General features: G+C 40.1%; 1 protein-coding gene and 2 long non-coding RNA genes across 9 annotated transcripts in view; 2 read left to right on the plus strand and 1 right to left on the minus strand.

The window, feature by feature from the left end:
* Nucleotides 1-6,549, plus strand: part of LOC103383905 (uncharacterized) — a 40,740-nt gene extending 34,191 nt beyond the window's left edge. For 4 of the 5 annotated variants that reach the window (XR_003050581.1, XR_003050583.1, XR_522043.3 and 1 more), the window contains exons 13-16: nucleotides 447-584; nucleotides 928-1,068; nucleotides 1,846-1,910; nucleotides 6,341-6,549. This is a non-coding gene — a long non-coding RNA (uncharacterized LOC103383905). Of the gene's footprint in view, nucleotides 1-446; nucleotides 585-927; nucleotides 1,112-1,845; nucleotides 1,911-6,340 lie in introns of all 5 variants that reach the window. The other variant, XR_003050582.1, reaches the window with a different exon arrangement.
* Nucleotides 7-10,843, minus strand: LOC103383908 (neuronal acetylcholine receptor subunit non-alpha-3-like). The gene is made up of 8 exons (XM_008317235.3): nucleotides 10,715-10,843; nucleotides 4,223-4,374; nucleotides 3,042-3,086; nucleotides 2,667-2,776; nucleotides 1,810-2,323; nucleotides 902-1,092; nucleotides 378-594; nucleotides 7-266 (listed from the first exon to the last, which is right to left on the minus strand). The coding sequence occupies exons 1-8, from the start codon at nucleotides 10,791-10,793 to the stop codon at nucleotides 135-137; spliced, it is 1,440 nt and encodes a 479-aa protein (XP_008315457.1). The 5' UTR covers nucleotides 10,794-10,843; the 3' UTR covers nucleotides 7-134.
* Nucleotides 6,574-15,189, plus strand: LOC103383909 (uncharacterized). 3 transcript variants are annotated; one of them, XR_003050585.1, is made up of 6 exons: nucleotides 6,574-6,700; nucleotides 6,950-7,011; nucleotides 9,389-9,574; nucleotides 10,645-11,211; nucleotides 12,764-13,264; nucleotides 13,305-15,189. It is a non-coding gene; the product is annotated as an uncharacterized LOC103383909 (long non-coding RNA). The 3 variants fall into 3 exon arrangements; XR_003050584.1 differs by lacking the exon at nucleotides 9,389-9,574; XR_003050586.1 differs by lacking the exons at nucleotides 6,574-6,700; nucleotides 6,950-7,011 and adding an exon at nucleotides 8,731-8,830 and having other exon boundaries at nucleotides 8,876-9,574.
* The last annotated feature ends 4,119 nt before the right edge of the window (nucleotides 15,190-19,308 follow it).

Genomic DNA, 19,308 nt, shown 5'->3' on the forward strand with positions numbered 1-19,308 from the left:
TTTTTTTGTCAAAAATACTGGAAATGTATTGCATTATTGTTTCATTCAGTAAATACAGTAATAGGTAGAGACGACCTGAAGAGTGCAGAGGAGGTGTTTTCAAAGAGTTTTTGTGAGTACTGTACGTGTATTCACTAAGGTGTGCTGAGGTACATCTTCAGAGCAGGGGTGAAGATCAGGATAGTTCCCAATATTGACACAGTGAGGAAGGCCCAAAGGAAAATTCTGTCCAACACCTGAGCCACAAACTTCCAGTCTTGTACGACCTGAAATGCAGAAATTATTCAGAATAAATTCCATAAAGTTCATTTAAATTCAATATTTGAATGACGGTAGAGATATTTCAGATGTTCAAACCCTATGTCTTTTTCGCTCACCTCTCGTATGAAGTGCTCTTTTTTAATGTGACGGCTGATGTAACGAACTGAATATGTGGCTTTTTCCAGCATGGCCAGCCAGGCCTGGTTCTCGTCCTCCTTTCCACTGAGGGGCGCCCTCTGCTGGTTACCACAGTGACCAGGGCCACCCTTCCTCCCTGCAGCTTTGCAGGACTTCCCCTCAGGGCTGTGTGTCTCCATGTCCAGGTAATGATATCTGCAGATAATTAAAACAATGTAAAATAGTAGTGTTTTCTGACTTGTATGTAGTGTGTATACCAAGGATGTCAAACATATGGCTCACGGGCCAAATCTGGCCCGCTAGGTGAATTTTCATAAAATGATAAAATAAAATGACACAGAAACACTTCATGTTCAGGAAAAAGGTTTTGTAAAATTATATTTCACCAAATATGAAGATTTATCTAATTTACGTCATTGCATGAAAGCAAAGGGGGAAAGGACAGACTTTTTGTTATTTATAGGTAATTATGTTGTTAAAGGTTTGACTCCGGCCGTCTCACCTGTCGGTGTGCCCTCTCATACACAGCAGTCTGGGCAGCCTCTGGAGGAACAGGCTCTTCACCCACGGAGCCATTGGATGGTAGGTGGCAGAGGAGCGGTGGTGGACATTGATGACAAAGACAGTAACGATGATGGAGAACGTGACGAATATCATGATGAACAGCAGGTATTCACCAATCAGTGGGATGACCTGGGGCAGACGAAGAAAGGTTAATTAAATATACAATATACTGTACATTTGCCATAAAGTACTACCTAAATTATCGAAAATATTTGTCTTTAGCATCATATTCTTGCATTTACACTTCATTGGTAAGAAAAGTCTGATCTAGTCACTTGTGGAGCTCAGCTTTTTCTGTGCTGTTTCTTTATTATGGTTATAATTTCCTTGCTGATTATGTTTCCCCATTGATTTCTTTAGCTAACATTTCTGCAGTTACTGCATGTGTTTTGTGTATTTTAGTTTTTAGTAGCAAAAGTACAATTTTAATACCAAGTTTAATTTTAAAATATAATTACTTTTAAATGATCTTTCTTCCACAATTTCTGTGCTTATTTTCCTTTTTTTCTGAATATAAAGGAGAGAAAACTAGCTCTTTTTTTGCTTTTATTTAGCTTAGTCTAAGGATGTTCATGTGTAAGAAGCAGCACATTGAAGAAAGTACTGAAGTACCTTCCCTTTGAATAAGTTTTTAAACAGAAACGTTTATCAGACAGATGTCAGTAACCTCTTAATTGAGTTACACGTTTTTAACAAGCTGCAGGTGTCTCACGAACAGTGACTGTTATCACCAGCGTTAATTTGAGTGAACAGTAATTAAGATTGTATTTATGATAATTGGACACAGAGGGAAGCAGAACTTTTAATATATTTTGAAAAAAAAAAAACTTTTTTGTGGCAACAGACCTTTGAGGATGACGGAATGATTTCTTCTATGACCAGGAGGAAGACGGTGAGGGACACGAGCACGGATGTAGAAAGAGACAGTTTCTCTCCTTCATCTGAAGGTAAGTAAAACACCAGCACTGTCAGAAAGGACAGACCCAGACATGGGATGATGAGGAAGAGGGTGTAGAACAAGGGCAGCCTCTTCAGGATGAAGGAGTAGGTGATAAATGGGTACCAGTAGACCCCATCCCTCCTGCTCCCCTTCACTCCTGTGGCATTTAGGATCTCCCACTCCCCGTTATCAAAGAAGTCTTTTCGGTCCACGTAGTTGTCCACCAGCACCAGGTCAACCATGTTTCCATCATAAGTCCAAGAGCCAAACTTCATGGAGCAGTTCTGTCGATCAAAGGGGAAAAAGGTGACGTCCATGGTGCAGGAGGACTTGTAGCTGGCCGGCGGAGTCCATGTTATGGTGCCATCCCAGCGCACGATGGCTTTGGTCATCAGAGAACCCTCAAAACGTCCATCCGCGCTGTGAACAAAGTCAGGAGAAAATTATTTTAGGGAAATGAAAAACTGATAATTTACAGGTGTTTTTAGAATGTTATATCAGCCAAAAAAGTATTTATATTTTAAAAGTCTGTCCACTTGGGTAATTTGGGCTGTGGGACACTCTGGGACATGGGTCTGATTCTTCTCGCCATGATGCACCAGACTTTTTAAATAGAATTCAATCTTATCAGTTAAATTCCAAAATTAAAATTAGACTCCAGGAAATATGTTAAAAAACACTAAGGAAGGAGGGGGGAAAACCTAAAAAAATTATTTACAAACCCCGACCTTGAGTTATTGCTGATAAGTGCTGCATAACTCACTTTTCGTAGAGTACGATGTCAGGCAGCCATATCGTCTCTGAAGGCACTCTGATGGAAGTGACGCCCCCATACTCATCTGGATCCCACTTTAGCTTCACATCAACCCACTCCTGAAAGTAAAGACATAATGATGCATTTTAGCAGGGCTGTATAAGAGAGCTATATAATGTCAGCACCACGGACAGCGCCAGTCAGCAAACAGGAACTGTCTCTGCCCTGCTAGTTCACAGTGAGGACAGTGAGGATTGTCATTCCATTCATTTATGATGATAATGATTTTATTTCCCTTACAAAGTGTACAGCACTCTGCTACAACGGTGGCCTTAACAGAGCTGGTATTCACAGTTTTAAAATTTTTATCGTGCATATTCATACCTGCCAAAGCCAGACGTTTGTTGTCATCAGCTGATTTTTTTCATCCTGAAAACACAACAAAAAATATCTTATAAATCTCAGAGGTTAGAAATCTCCGTAGCACTCAAAAGGATTTTCCAAGATAACATCAATGAACCTGAGCTGCAGCTCGAGGGACATTTGCCTGTATTCATCATTAAAAATGTTGTTCAAAAAGGTTGCAGGCAAATGTCCATCATTAAAAATGTTGTTCAAAAAGGTTCCAAAAAAAAGGTTTTGTTAATCTTAATTTTACAAAATATATGATAGCTAAATGGCTAAATAATATTTAATAATATTTTAAATATGTTTGCATTGAAAACGGAGTAAAGTCAAGCTTCTCGCACTTTTCCATTTGGCAAATGCAGCAGTAGTTCTGTCCAAATACCACAAGATGGCCCCCTCCTGAATGCTATTCACAAAAGTGGCGAACAACCACTAATGCTGATGCTGGCAAAATATGACCCTCGGTGTAGTTGGAGTGTGTGTGTGTGTGTGTAGCCTAGCGTAAATTATAAATGTGTCCTGGTGCCTCTCAGCCTGATGGCCTCATTACTTCCTCTGCTGCTCTGAAGGATCACCTTCTTTAACCTTTTCTTCCCCTCATGTCTTTTTACCGTCCTCCCGTTTCAGGCGTCTGAATTCCCTGAGCTCCTCCTTCTGCTCCTCACCTCTGCCTTTTTATCCTAACACAGTGCCTCTCTTTGTTAAAGTAACTTGGTTGATCTCAGCTCAGAGCCACCGTTTTCACTCCTGTCCTTTAGAGGTGAGAATATTTAAAATGCAGGGCTTTACTAAGTTGCTTTTCCAATGACAGGTGAAGGACAAATGCAGTGCAGTGTATATCAACTTTTTATTGGAATGTTAATCAAGGCTAATTAATGTGATGTGGATATCATACAGCAAAGTAGATTTCCTTAAAAAGTCAAAAACCTGAAGCTAAATTCAAATATTTAGCCGAAGGGAGACAGGAGTAAAAATATGGATGTCAGATCAAATCAACAAACCGATATTATTTTTATTAACATAACATTAACATCTTAATCGGACATCCCTAACAAAAATGTCTATGACATTCAGCCAATCAAATTTAGAGATTTCGCATCACCACATTTTCTCAGCCCTTTTTTTTTCATTCTAAACCACGCTTTTAAACGCCTTACCACATCGACCAGCTGGGAGATCTTGAGTCCGAAGCGTACTGTGATGGTGTCGTTGGAGTGCTGCACAGGCCGCACCCACTTCTGGTAACCTTTAAAAAGGTTCCTCAACAAGGAATCCTCCATTTCTGCCAGTGACACAAAGTCCTCTTCATCTGGAAGAAAGAGCAGAAGGATTTTTTTTCACAACTGACGACTAGAATTTAATCATTTCTGTTCATTACTAAAGCTAAAACTTCACTTGAATATCAGAATACGGTTACAAACCAATTTTTTAATCTGAATTAAATCTTTAGATTTTTCACCTCTGTGCTCAGATTAGCTGCCTAATCCAGCCCAGGTGACAATGAATAACATAAAATATTTCTTAAATATTTTGTTAATCTTTTTTTCTTGATATTTGTTTGTAACAAATCCAAAAGTCTTTTCCTAGGAATCAAACCACTCAGACTGTACACACACATGTAGATAACACGGCCTTGCCTAGCCTGACGGCCTGTCATGGCCTAGCGAATAGAGCGAAAAACAAATGATCGTGCTGACATGATCGCCACAGACAGCGTAAATGTCCAGGGCAGAGGAGCCGAGCACAGAGCTCTCTGCGCAGTCAGCCACGAGACATAACAGTCAGTTAAAGAGTGACGCTGACACTGAGCAGGACATGTAGTGCGCAGAATGAATTGTGCTTTCGCTTCAGCAGCCCCTGGTGGAGCACTGACAGCTGGGAGATTTCAGGGCTCGTCAGTAGATCCCCTACGTCGCTGCTTTTTTCTCTGAGTTCAAGTTAAACAGTCACGTGTCGTGGCTCTGAGGACAAACAGTGAGCACATCCTGAGCTGCAGAGTCCAAACACCGTCTTCTGTCACTGTTTATCAAAGACTCCCAGCTTAATGAGCTGTTTTTTCTTTCTTTTCTTTTTTTTTATTAATATTATTTTATTGAATCACACAGGAACTCAGTCAGTTGGAACGTTTGTTCAAATTAGAGCTGGATTTCTGGCAGCTCCAGTACTTCTTTGGTAACAGAAGCTGACAAGTGAGAAATGAGGAGTTTGCAATTTTAAGATGTCGGGGCACAAGAGTGTAGAGAGCAGATAAAGGAGAGAGTGAGTGAGAGAGACCAACTTCTATTCCCTACAGTGGCTGAGAGATGGGGAGCATGGGGCGAGGGAGGAGGAGGGGGTTTCTCCCCCTGGAGGAGACTGGAACTGGGGCGAGATGAAATGCTGCAGTGAGCTAACTTTGTCCTCACTTTTCACACGTGTGCTACCTGCTACTGCAGGTTTATTTAAGACACACGAGGGGGCGGGGGGGTGGTCCTCATTGAACCCTCATTATCTGGGTCTATAAACAAGGACACATCGAAGTGAATTAGCTCAGATGAGAATTAAACTGTTTCTCATTCTGCAACTCCAGTGCTTTGGAAGGTGGAGTTTGTTCCTGTTCAAACCTTCCTTTTTTGCAATCTCTCCTTTTCTCTATTTCTGTCCTTGTACAATCAGCGATTTTAGCAATTCTAGTGTTTGAAGAGAGTAAAAGACCTTATTTTCGTAGAATAATTGTCCTTAGTGATCAGCACAGGTTTAGACCCATGATATTTAGAAGTACAAAGAAGAGAGACTGAGGTAGAAATCTGAGAGATACGTAAATATTAAAGTGTCCAGTTTCCTGTTAAATGCAAATTAAAACAAAGTTGTTTTGTTTTATAACACTACTTTTATAGTTTAAATGTAACTTTCTTCATGATTTATTCATTTTACTTTGAGCACCCTTTGAGGCACTATGTAAATACAAATATTTTTATTACACCAGTATTATTTATCATTATTTTAATGTAAAATAGTCTCAAACGTTGTTAAAAAACATTCATACTTTTTAATGTTTTGTAGTTTATGTTGTCCTGGTACTTTTTGTTTTTCCATCTGTGGTCCGCCAAATTTGCCCTTACAACCCACTTATGAGTCACTCTCCACAATTTGAGCACACCTGGGCAATTTCCAGCCGTGCTAGCTGCAGGTCATGTCTAACCTGGTGTAAATGTAACCTGGTGAATTCACTCCGGTTTTTGGTTGAATTGTATTTACCTGCGAGCTAACTGCAATGTGTGTTGTTTTTCCCTCAGCGTTTCAGTTTTGTGGGATCAATGCACCAACCGAGAATAATCCATCCCAGCCCACGGCCTACTCCTTCATCTCACTGTGTGGAGAACAAACAGCTCTCCAGGTGGACAGGTGCTGCGTATCAAAGCAACAACGGAGCAGCTTTGCCAAATAACACAGAGGCTCGGGGAGAGTGCGGTGACCCAGCAGCTGGGGCAGGAGGAATGAAAGGCACATACATGAACAATGCCCGGGATGAGGAGCCGGCGTGCAGGAATAAATCCAAGCTTACCGTTTTATTTTTTTATATTTATTTTTATTTTTTTCAGAGCTCCAGCTGCAGGTGGTGGATTTCATGCGTTAACTCTTAGGAAGCGTGTTTGGTGAGCATAAACACAGCCGTCATTAAACCTTTTTTTTTTTTTTTTTCATGTAGCACATAGAATATGACTATAGACAAGCAACAGCCATAAAAAACCACTGGAAAGATCACGTTTTTGCAGGATGGGGGGCATCTGTGTGTGGCCCACCAACCAACTCCGAATTTTAACTCATCTTGGATCTAAGGTCGATAGAGAAGCCTTGTTTTAGCCAATTTGGTATTGGCTAAATTCCATCCTCTATCTTTACAGGAAGCAGCTCAGCCTGAAGATCTTCATCGACCAGAGAGGACAGACAAAGTCATGGACCAGTGGTGAGTATAAATTAAAGAACCTGTGTGTGTGTGTGCAGTGTGTACAATATGTGCACATTAGTGTGCAGCGATGAGGGAGCGATCACTTTGATCATCCCTGGGGGGGATGGGCTAGATTGAGGACCCTGTGATGTCTAGCGACATCCTTCAGAGACAATCACACAGCCAGTGTCCCCAGTTCAATACAAGCTGCTGGTTGAATGCAGTAAAACCAGAGATCAAAGTGTGCTGATGACTGACACCTGGGTGACCTCAGCGTTCAAACCTCCTACCTTATTTATAACCTGAAACACCCTCAGGGAACCACAGTGGTACGACCACCGCACTGCTGCAACCATCTGTTCACTTTGAAGACACAGCACGATGTTCCACCAAGAGGGGTCTGAACATATGGCTGTAAAAGCCGAATCAACTTTCCATAAATTTCATTCCAAGTCGAGGGGTTTTTTTTTTGTTAGTTTTTCCTCAGACATAGGAAGATTCTCTGCTCCTGTTCGATAAACAAGACAGGAGGCTTGGCAATGACGAATTCCATCAGTCATGAAATAGCCTTGAGAAACGCATTGTGCAGTATGAGAGTGCACATTAGGCTGAACACACACATCCGTTGGTTTGCTTAATGTCAGAGGCTCTAAACCCCATCTGACCACCGCTGACCTCATGTTGTGTGTTGTGTAACTGCAGACATAAACACTGCCAGGAATTCTGGGCCTTATGGGAGGATATGACAATGGGCCATTATGTGTATGTTGATAGATAGCCGCACACAAGGAGTTTATTGACTATTAATATAATCAATAATTATTCCCATCCCAAAAAGCCCTGAGTGGTGAGACTGCTGACACTGGAACAACGATGGATGGATGGATGGATGAACGAACGGATGGATGAGTGGCTTGATGAAGTGGTGGGTGGATAGATAGATAGATAGATAGATAGATCGATAGATAGATAGATAGATAGATCGATAGATAGATAGATAGATAGATCGATAGATAGATAGATAGATAGATCGATAGATAGATAGATAGATAGATCGATAGATAGATAGATAGATAGATAGATCGATAGATAGATAGATAGATAGATAGATAGATGGATGTATGAATGAAGTACGTAAGGAAGAATGAAGTGGTGGATGGATGGATGAAGTGATAGATAGATGGATGGATCGATGGACGAACAGATGGATGAGTGGGTTACTGAAGTTGTGGATGGATGGATGGACAAATGGATGGATGGATTGATGAATACTGTATTTTTCGGACTGTACTTTTTCCAACCTTTGGCTGGGTTTGCAACTTATATATTAAAATATATAATTTCATGTTTGTTATTTTCACACTGACAGCCACTAGAGGGCACTGGTGCAACTTATACCTCGGAGTGACTTACATATGTTTTTTTTCTTCTTCATTATGCAGTTTTTGGCCAGTGCAACTTATACTCCGGAGCAACTTATAGTCCGTAAAATACAGTAATTATTATTATACAACGGTTTCGACAGAAACTCTTGAGGTGAGCCTCCGACTAAATGCGTAGTAAACAACCGTTAGTTGCTAAATTCTGAGTGAAAGTTTACCTTGTTGTTCTCGACATTTTTCCATATCAATAATTCCATCAAAGTTAATTGTCATTAACCTACATCTATGCTGCGATTAATCAGACAAAAGGTTTAATTGTTTGACAGGCCCGTAGATAAATCAAATTGTGATTTATATATATATATAATAAAAATAAATATACAGTAGCCAACGTATCAAGGAAGAATAACATAGCAAAAAAAACCTTTATGAACTCATAAAAAGGTTAGACAAAGGTTAGCCAAAAAGGAAACCAATTAACTTTATGAACTCATAAAAAGGTTAGCCAAAAAGGAAACCAATTATTTCTTGCCAGAATAACTCTACCCCAATCACACTGAAGAAGAAAGAAGTATGGGCCACATAAGATCTTTCCAAGCGCCAAAAATGGCCCCCAGGACACTGCTGTCTGCTGTGGGTGGAGTGATTTTTGTGAACTTGTCAGCTTTCCAGTAACTCTCTTCCTTTCTCTGTTTCCACTGCTCATCTTCTTCCCCTTCATATTTCTTTCACACATTATGAATTTTACAGCATGTGCTGCCAAAAACTGACTCACCTCCAGATTAGACTGCTGCTGGAAATGCTTTGCAGGAAGATGCCACCAGCTTAGAGTCCACTGGATCTGAGCCTGCTTTTCTATAGTGCAGCAACCTAACAGTGAAGTCATATATACTTTATCACTCTAATCGCAGTGTCTTTGTCACAACAGCTTCACCTCTATATGATGTGAGGGGAGTCATTTCCCACTCATTACCCTTGTTTTAAATTAAATGCCATTTCCTGTGTTTCACCAGAGAGGTTCCTGTGATGACCGTCACAGGCGGCCGCCAAGGGCAACAGCAAAAAGAAAAACTATTATTTCTTAGGGGAATGACACAGGGTCTTCTACTGCTGAGTATCAAAGACTGTAGGAGAAGGTGAAGGGGACGCTATTATCTTCTGAGATCCATCGACTAGTCCTACCATCCATCCATCTAATAGTAACTATTACTTTTAGCTATTAACAGATTATTCATCACTTTTAGAGTTTGTCTTTTTTTTTTTAATTTAGTATAAATAGAGCTGTAAATTGATTAAAATGTGTAATCAGATTAATCACATGGTGGCCTAGGATGAATCACAATGAATCATGATAAAGAATGTCAGAATTATTCCTGATTAATCATGATTATTCAACATTCCTAAGGATAACAAAATCACTTTTTTCCATATGTTGCTGAAACAGAAAGACTAATAACAGCAGGTAGATGCCTGTGTTTCCCACTTGTTTTTTATTTATGACTGATCGAAATGATGGATTTATTCCCTTTTAAAAAATGTCAGGAATCTAATACAAAAGTATAATTTAAATCCTTCCAAAATATGCATGACCTACATACAATTTTTTATCGTTGACAGTGGATTGTAGAGTTTCTTTTGAAACCTCATTGAGTGTATCTGTATCAATACATTAAAATGCATAAAAGTCAGATTTAGCTCCACAAATTAATTACCTCATTCATTTTTTCCGACCTTTTAAAATGAGAGTGCATACAACAGATACAGTTTATTCATTTTTGAAGCTTTGCAACAGGCTACGATTTAACACTACTTGGTTTTTTTTTCAGTCCTTGGACAAAGCAACAAAAAAGTATCCAGAGTAACAGAATTAAAAAACGATTTGTAGAATCTACAAAGAAAATTATATTCTCTGATGAAAATGTAGCCGTAGCTTTTTGTTTTGTTTTTTGTTTGTTTTAAACATAGATTTCTCTTCTTCTTTTTTTTTCAAATTTGTTCTAGAACTCCATGTGACCAAAAAACTTTTTTTTTCCTCAGGTAAGAAGAAAGGAATGGTGAGGGTCTTGGGGCGGGGCCTATTTGTCCCAGCGCGTTCAATAGGCTAGGACCGCCACTGCTTAATTCCCTCTCGATGCTTGTTTATAACAAAGCTTCTTGTCAGTTCCCTGGAGGGCGCTGTGCGCTGCCCCCTGTCCTTAATAATAAATCATCACTGATCTCCTTTCACCTGCTGTTTATTCACACTGCCCTCCTGCCCTCCTGTCTCTAGGTGAGGTTAAAATTACGAGCGCAGCTGGAGAAAACAACCACCACCAGGACGCCGCTGCCGGAGGTCTTACCTTCATGGACCGAAGCGCATCTTCCATGGAGAACCAGGGAGAACCACAGCACCGCGACCGTTAACTTCATGCTCCTCATGTTCTCTGGATGTGATCAGATCATTTCTTATGCTCCCAGCATCCTGCAGCAGGAGGAATCACATCAGCAGCCGAACGGGACCTCCGGACCGTAGAGGAGCATATCCAGTTTGTGCTGAAGGATGAAGGAGCCGCTTATGGAAGCTCCGTCCAATGCGCAACGCCGCCTTCACACAATGGAGCAGCTACAGCCCGGTGCCCCCCTCCACAAACCTCATCCTGTCTCTCTACCCCACTCCCTCTCTCACTCTCTCTCTCTCTCTCTCTCTTTTTTTTTACGTGAAGAGCTGATGGATTCCGCTGCCTGGGGGAGGGATGGGATGGTGAGGGCTGGCCCGATAGAGGATGGAGGGACAAACATACCGGATCCTCCGAACTGTAAACAACTGTAAACAAACTGACGACTACTAATTAAATTAGTAAGTTTTCTTTTCACTACGCCATATGCTAATCTGAAAACAGCTCAACGTGGAAACATAAATTAAATGATGCTGCTAATGACAGCTAATGATATTGCGTTCTATCGTATAAACCTTTCCTCTGCATTGCCTTAATTCTCCAAACGCATTCTACCTAAAGTCCCCTCTAACGGGTAAAAAATTAAAAATAAACAAAGGTTTATATAAGGATAACTTCTATATAGAGATTATATAAGAAAAATAAATAATAAAAAATAAAAAAATAAAAAATAAAAAAATAAGATAGAAGTAAGGTGCTACAATTAACCAAATTACATGGACAATGTGGTAAGCTAACTTCCATGATAGCTAAGACTTATTGACGACAGATAGTACATTAGCTTGCAATAAATACTTTACTGTCATCTTCCAGTATGAGCAGTTTTATAGCAGGAAGTGTGTGTGTGTGTGTGCACACCATCACGAAAAACCAACCGCTGCAGTCATGCACTCTCTTTGACAGAACTCCAATATGTTATGCTATGCTAATATATGTTACATCATACAGCAGTACTGCAGTCAGTCATGTGAGGTTGTCAGCAAGGTTCTAATTGTAAGGAATGGTTTAAGCTAAAAGTAAATGGGTGTCACCAGCGTGTACTACTGTAATACAGGGAAAGACCATGGGTACCAGATAGGCAGCACATCCTGGAACCAAATCTGATTACAGCCCATAATGCACGGAGCGTAGCAGAAGCATTAGGCCCAGTATATTTACGTCAAATCTCCGGTGGGAAATTGTTGGTGTTCCATTTCAAAAAGGAACACTCAAGTGTCAGAAATTATTACATTTATTTTTTAAATACCAAAAAAAAAAAGACAAGATAGATATAATTGAAATTAGAAGAGTATACAGGGCCCAGTGTGAATGTGAAATTAGTAAGTTTAAGTGTTTCAGTCTTGAAGCCATGAGACTAAATTTGGTCAAGTGTTTATTTTCAAGCTCATAATTTCTATTCATCTTTTGCTTGAAAGAGATTTCTACTGATTAGTGAAGATAAGTGCTGTCTTCAGTGACTTATTCTGCCTCACTTTGTGTTGTTAAGACGAGCGCGGTGTAACTCTATATACATCCCTCAATGTTTCTCCCTTTTATATAAGGATTTTAATACTAATTTTAAAACTTTGACGTGACTTGACTGACTGGAGCGCAGGTTATTCAATTACCTGCTGTTTAGCCTGAGTAGAAGAGTTGATGTGATATCGATCTTACAGAATTTTTCATGCACTGTTGAAAATCCAAACGTTACGAACCCTCTGATTAATGGCTCTCATCAGTTAATAGGGCTGTAAAGGAGATAGAGTATTGGCCCTGTATGATTAACATCAAACCCGAGCAGCTTTTAAAGTTTTATGTCAATAACATAAAATAAAACATGTCACCGGGCAGAAAGCATGCCCTGCTTGCGGGTGAGGATTGCGGGTGATTGATGTCCGTGCGAGCGGCCAACAGCCCTGGCGTCTGACGGGGAACAGAGAGCTCACATTCATTTGCTTTGTGTCATTTATTCAGGCAGAGAAACAAGCGGTGGCTCGACTCGTAAACAACTCGGGGCAGCACGGCAGCGGAGATGGACTCTCTCTCTCTCCTAATTAAGTTTGAGCTGACAGCAGCTGGAGGAAGAACGGGATGAATGGTTCCGCGCCTACACACTGGCGCACAACCATCCAGACACAAAGCCGTTGAACTTTGATGCTTCGTTCACGTCGAAAACACTCCGGCTTTTTGGCTGTTCACAGGCAGAACCCGAAGTTAATGGTCCGGCTGTTTTTATTGGCTGTTTTCATCACTTTGATCAATGCCTGTGTTGTGGCCAAGGTCTGACCATGTAAACACACACAGACGCACACTGATACAAGGACTTGTTGTCTATTACTTGTGCCGGTGCAGATCAGTACAGTAAGTAATGCAATGGCCTTACACCTGAAGGGTTGTGGGTTTGATTCCATACTGTAGTGGTCTATTCGGGATTTATTTAGGATTAATTCAGGCAGGGCACCACTGAAGGACAAGGTGAGAAATGCATGGTACGCCACTAGGATAGAAGGCCAAGGTGAGAAATGCATGGTACGCCACTGATATATGTATATTCATCAGATGCAACTTGGCTGGTACCATTTCTTTAGACGCTCAAATTATCAATACAAGTGTGATGCATCATCAAGTAGTATCAGCTTCTAAAGACCTCAGACACACAGGAAGTCATTTTATATAAAACCAAATGTTCTTGTTTGTGTTTTCCTGAATGGAGGTGGTTCAGACTGTTCTAATTGTAGGACTCTTGCCTTACCCCCACAAGGTTCTAAATTCAGATCAACTAAGTTCACCAATCCAACATTAGGTTGCATTAGGAAGGGCATCCAGTGTAAAACTCTCTTAGTCTCTGGCTGCAGTAGGTTGATACTGTGAATGCACTCTCATGTACATACGGTACAGCCTACACAGTACCATAGTGCAGTCGTTTCCATTGTCATTTAACAGCCATGCCTCTGTATGTGTTCAGTGACCTTTTCAAACCAAAACATAACACTGAGATGAATGACGGCTGTGAGTTGGCCTCTGGTTGTAGGAGAATGTTCCTGTGTAAATGTTTCTGCAAAATCTGTTTTGGCTAAAGTTAGCTCAGCTGCTGTCATTTGTCGTTGCGATGCCTTGCTTCCTCCATGTACATGGCCAGAAGGCACCATGGTGGAAGAGTGGTTACTGAGAAGTAATTAAGAAGATCACTGGCTGAAACCCCCGGTCTTTCTGTGTGGAGTTTGCTTTCAATTAGGTTAAGTGGTTTAGACTGTGATGGCTGTTTGTTCTCTGTATGTGGCTCTGAGCTGAACTGGTGAACTGGCCTGGTGACTGCTGATATGATGATGTGGTAGAAGATGAGGTGATGATAGAAGGTTCTTCAAACAGATCATGTCTAGGAGCTGTGACCTTTTTTTCAAGTCCTTGCTATTTATATTGTTAAAACATGGTCTTTTTGGTGTACAGTGTACCTGCTTTATGTTCTTCTTTTGCTCCTTTTTTGCTTTACAAATGTGGATTTGAAATTGAGATAAGCGCATTTGCAAACGACCGCTGGCAGCTTTGTTTACCCAGACGAGATCGTACACAGCATACTATTGGCTAATACAATGCATACATGGTGTATTATTGGCTAATTGAACATGCTCTTCTGTTGCTCACGCTGATTGGCTCATGCATCGTAGCATCTCTCAGCATCTCCCGACCACTCTCTCGTTCACTTCGCTCTGTGTCGCCATTATACAACTCTACCGTCCATATAATTGTGTGGGAAAGGGTAATACAGTCTAGGGAGGGTTGATAACAGTGTGGGGGAGGTTCGTAAAGGGTAAATATATACATCAATAATATAATAACTATCTCGCCTCTGCTTGGGTGCTAAGCTGCCACCCCTGCTCACTTTGGTGATGGGTTAAAAGCAGAGGTGAAATTTCGTCGTGTGCTGTGTCACAATGACAAATAATTCACTTTCATTTTTTCCATAATAGCAAGATAGAGAGAGAGAGAGTTATTTTTGTATGGATAGATTGATTTTTAATGCAAACTGGGTCAAGACGGTTTTAGTTTTAGAGAGGTTTGAGAAACACCACTCCACACATCATACTGTTTTCCCAGTAAGCATACAGTAAGACATTCACTGAAATCTTAGCTGTGTTTTCTTTAAAAGGTCATTCTTTTGGTGCGCGCTCCAGGCTGCACCTGCTCGTGGTGACGAGGGCGTAAAAAATCCAGCCAGACACCTGAGCAGACGACGGACAAATCCACATCCTCCAGCGCTGATCCAGTTTGGATGAGTGGCCCAGGAAAAGCTGCTCCCAAAAGAATTCAGCTAAGTCTTCACTTGTTTTTTTGTTCTCAGACAGAGCAAGACCAAAAGTGGCTGAAGTAGAACGGCGGAAAAATAGACTCCGAATTGTTTATATACATAACAAATCGAGCTAATTGGTACATTTGTAGGGAGGGGTTTATCTCTTTGTTTGTAAATCCTCTTAATGTTGAGTTCTTGTACGCGGCACTCTTCACCCCCCAGAGGAAGCACTTTAATAGCTATGCAGTGCAAATGGATGTTTCAGTGTGGAGAGCTCTTTGTCAGGAGATGATTTCAATTTCTTTTTTTTTTTTGCGTGCTCATATTTGCACTCAAACGCAATGATTTAAATGAAAAATAACCAAAACATTACACTCTTTGGCACAGGCGTAGAGGGGAGAGGAGGAGAATGTGTGCAGAGAGACACAGAGGGGACACGGGGAGACGGGAAACAGGAATCCAGCTCTGATTATGACAAAGTGATAAGTCTCATTTTCTGCTCCAGTTGCTGTGCAGCCCCGAGCAGCTGCAGTGGCACGGTAGGATCCTCTCTGATATTCCACGGCTGCACTCCCCGAACTGGACGATTATCAATGATATGGAAAAATACAAGAAGAAGAAGAAGCGATGGAGCTCAGCTGGAAGGAGGAGACGACTGAGGAGAGGCCTGAGAGAAAGGACCTGGAGTGAGAACACACTCTGGCTTCATTAGTGCACCAGTGAAGACGTGTGAGAATAAAACACACTCCCACACACACACAATCTCCTCCTGTTTTCCACAGCAGTGACCGTGAATGTTGTTGTTGTGCCCTGTTGTCCTTCATTGATTAGAAATTCCCTACTTTAATCCCCGAGCTCCTCCAGAGAAAATGTTAAAAATGACCTTTAACACAGACACTGGTCCACCTGCTGCGTTTGTGCGATCAGATTGTGGCTGTGTATGCCAATGAAACACACAGTCTTCAAAAATGGTTAGTGGACTATTCGACGGTTGATGAACCGTTTTATCACCACATTTGAGATTCATGTTAAATACATTACACATTACCAGCCAATTGCCATGGAATATGTCAGTGAAGATGTCAGGCCTGTGTACTGATTATGGTAATATTTTTATTATCTCACTATATTTATATACTTCATATATTCATATAAAACCTGTGATCTAATACAAAATGAAATTTCTGATGAGATTTGTAGACACATATGGAAATGCCTTTTGTAAAAAAAAAATTCTCATTTGAATGATGTTTATGTAACATTGCATTTGTAGGGATATGTTAAGCGCACTTCACATCATCACTCTGATTTAAGATATTATCTAAGAGCCATGCACTTCAATCAGAATTTTTTTTCCCACTATTTTCTAAAAATTGTATAAAACTGTTTTGTTTTGTTTTTTCTCACTGATTATCTTAACCTTTATTTCTTCATGGCTGTGACTGATTCACTTCCTGTGTTTGATAATATATATATATAATATTCCACTGCGGCAGGAGTTAATTAGTTCTGCTCAGCAAAAACGCACAGCACAAAAGCCCAGGCACATTAGTCCGACGTTGGGTTGAAAATGTTTGAAAGAAAAGAAATAAACATTTAGAATTTTAATTTAAAGCAGGTCAGGCTGGGTTTAATTAATAGCATAGAATGTCAGAGAGAGCGGCCTAATATTTTCTACGTTAAAGCTTGTACACATTGATATTCCAAGGATGCAGTAACAGTAAAATAAAGGGACAAACTGCAGCTTTATAGATTTTTTTTTGTTTGTTTGTTTGTTTTGCACCTGCGTGGTCACTACTGCACGGTAGAACTGTGAAATTCAATCACAAACAGTCACCACAGACACTGTCACTTAAATGTCACCATTCATAAAGCAACAGTTCTTGTCACCAAAGTCATCTATAGGGGTCATGCTGACCCCTATAGATGACTCAGTCTACTGACACACCGTGGCCACTAGAGCTGACTCCTCGTGCCTAAACGTCTTGTTTTAACCAAACGTTCCCAAAACATTAATATTTAATTCCCATACAGTTTTTTGTACATTCTCTTCCTTGGTTGGATTAACATTTACATTTTAAATGTTTCTATTCCCAAACAATTCATTATGTTACAGTGTTTGTTCTTGAAAGAGTATCTAACCCTGCCAATGTTTAGTTGAAAATAACTACATTTAAAAGATAAATCCTGGACCTTAGTCAGTATACTGTGTAGATTTCCCTGTATGAACTCACGGACATCGACTCAAACCTTTCCCTGATCCCAACGCAACCTGAGTTCTGAATATTAGATGACCAAAACAAAAAAAAAATTGCTAAGACCAGCCACAGAAAAAGTGCTGAGAGTCAGGCGGCTTTTAGTAAAGTAACAAATCATAATAATAACGCTAATAATAAGTTTTATTTAAATTTTATGACAACATTCTCATTACTGCAGTGCGTCCAGATTTGTCTGAATGTACGTTATGTTGTTATTTTAACAGATTCAAACAAAATTATACTAGGAAAAACCCTCCAATGGATGTTTTGAAGTGCCTGAAAAATTAAATGTATATGTTTAATAATAATGAAAAAAAATAGAGGGAAAATAAAGTGTCCATGACTCAAGTTTTCATCCTCCGCCGTTGTGTTTATTTCATGTTTATTTCTTTCCTTTCGTCACTCAGTACATCGCGGATTTCTTTTTAGATTTGTTATATTCCCATCTCGCGAGTTTCTACCGCTATATCGCGGTATTTTAAAGTAGATATTTTTTTAAATTTCCAATATTTCCGTGATAAAAACGTTTTCTAACCTTAAAAAAATTAAACGGTAAAAATATAGCAAAAAATATACTAAAAGACGTCGCTGGTAGATTTGTTCACCAAGAGATGAACAGCATTGAGCATGCTGTTCTGTTCCTCACGCTGATTGACTCACGCATCTCAGCATATTCCTTTGTCTGTCTGTCACTTATATGGTGCGTTGCTGATAAGTCTGCGCTCATGTGTTTGGGTAAAGTTGACCCTAATTTAACGCCCTCTGATCATCTTCTCAGGCTTCTGTTACTATGCCCAAACGAAGACGTAGACACAGATGAAAGTTAACAGCCTTTATTTCTCTAACACAATATGTCCGCTCCTGCGCTGTGGCCGGCTTTCATATACTGTCAGTCACTAGGCTTGATTACTTCAATTGCGCTCACCTGCGTCGCCACTCCCATACTCTCCCGCAGCTAACCGCTAACCGCTAACCTTCGCCGCAGCCCACAATATGCATTTAAGATTTACGTATGTCTTATATTTACATTATGCAACTCTACTGTGCATATAATTATGTGGAAAAGGATAATAGAGTCAAGGGAGGGTTGATGACAGTGTGGGGGAGGTTTGTAAACGGTAAACATCTAGGTAAATAATACGATCTCGCCTCTACTTCGCAATTTTACCTTTTCGTGGAGGGTGTTGGAACACAACTTCTGGGATCACTGTATTTTGTACGATGCCAGTGCTTTCAAGATGTGTACCAGGTAAGGTATTTGTTTTTCCTTCCATGTTAAAATTGAAATTTCTCCTGTCAAACTGCATAAATGACATTATTGATTATCATTACTGATACTGCTATTTTTCATTATATTTTTTCATGATAGTGAGACTATAGTCTAATCTGTTTTTGGTGATATTTTGAAATATACATATAAAATATTTTTTGGGGGTTAAACAGTTTTGCCTGTTTTTGACAAGTTTGAGAAATTGTTGTTTAAGTATTCGATGGATCTTTGCTAGGAGAAAATGACCAAACGATAGCTGAGATGATTAAAATAATATATTTTGTTAAACTGAGAGTATTGAAAAACTCCAGTCAAATATTGCCTTTTAGAACATTTCACATATCATGTATTTATAAAACATTCATATATGTTGTCATAGGTGTCTATGTTTCTCATTTCTCTCCTAGAAACGGGAGCAAAGCTACATTTTCCCTGACCTGTGGGTGCACATTGTTGTGAAACACTCCTCTTCCATCGCTCTCTCTGAAGTGTGCCTGTGAGACCTGCTGCTGGGTTCAACTTCCAGGTGTGTTGTCTTTCTTCTCCTTCCTCTGTACTTGCTTCAAAACCCAGATTAAGGTGATGAATGTGGGATTTTGTGGTGATCTCAGCAAGTAATGTAGCAGAGACTGGAATAACACTTAGTGTTTTGACTGAAAAATTAATTAAATGATGGTAGATGGTAAGGCTATAGTAAGGCATG

This window comes from Cynoglossus semilaevis, chromosome 9 (assembly GCF_000523025.1).
Source record: "Cynoglossus semilaevis isolate Cse_v1.0 chromosome 9, Cse_v1.0, whole genome shotgun sequence".
Taxonomy (NCBI): Eukaryota; Metazoa; Chordata; class Actinopteri; order Pleuronectiformes; family Cynoglossidae; genus Cynoglossus; species Cynoglossus semilaevis.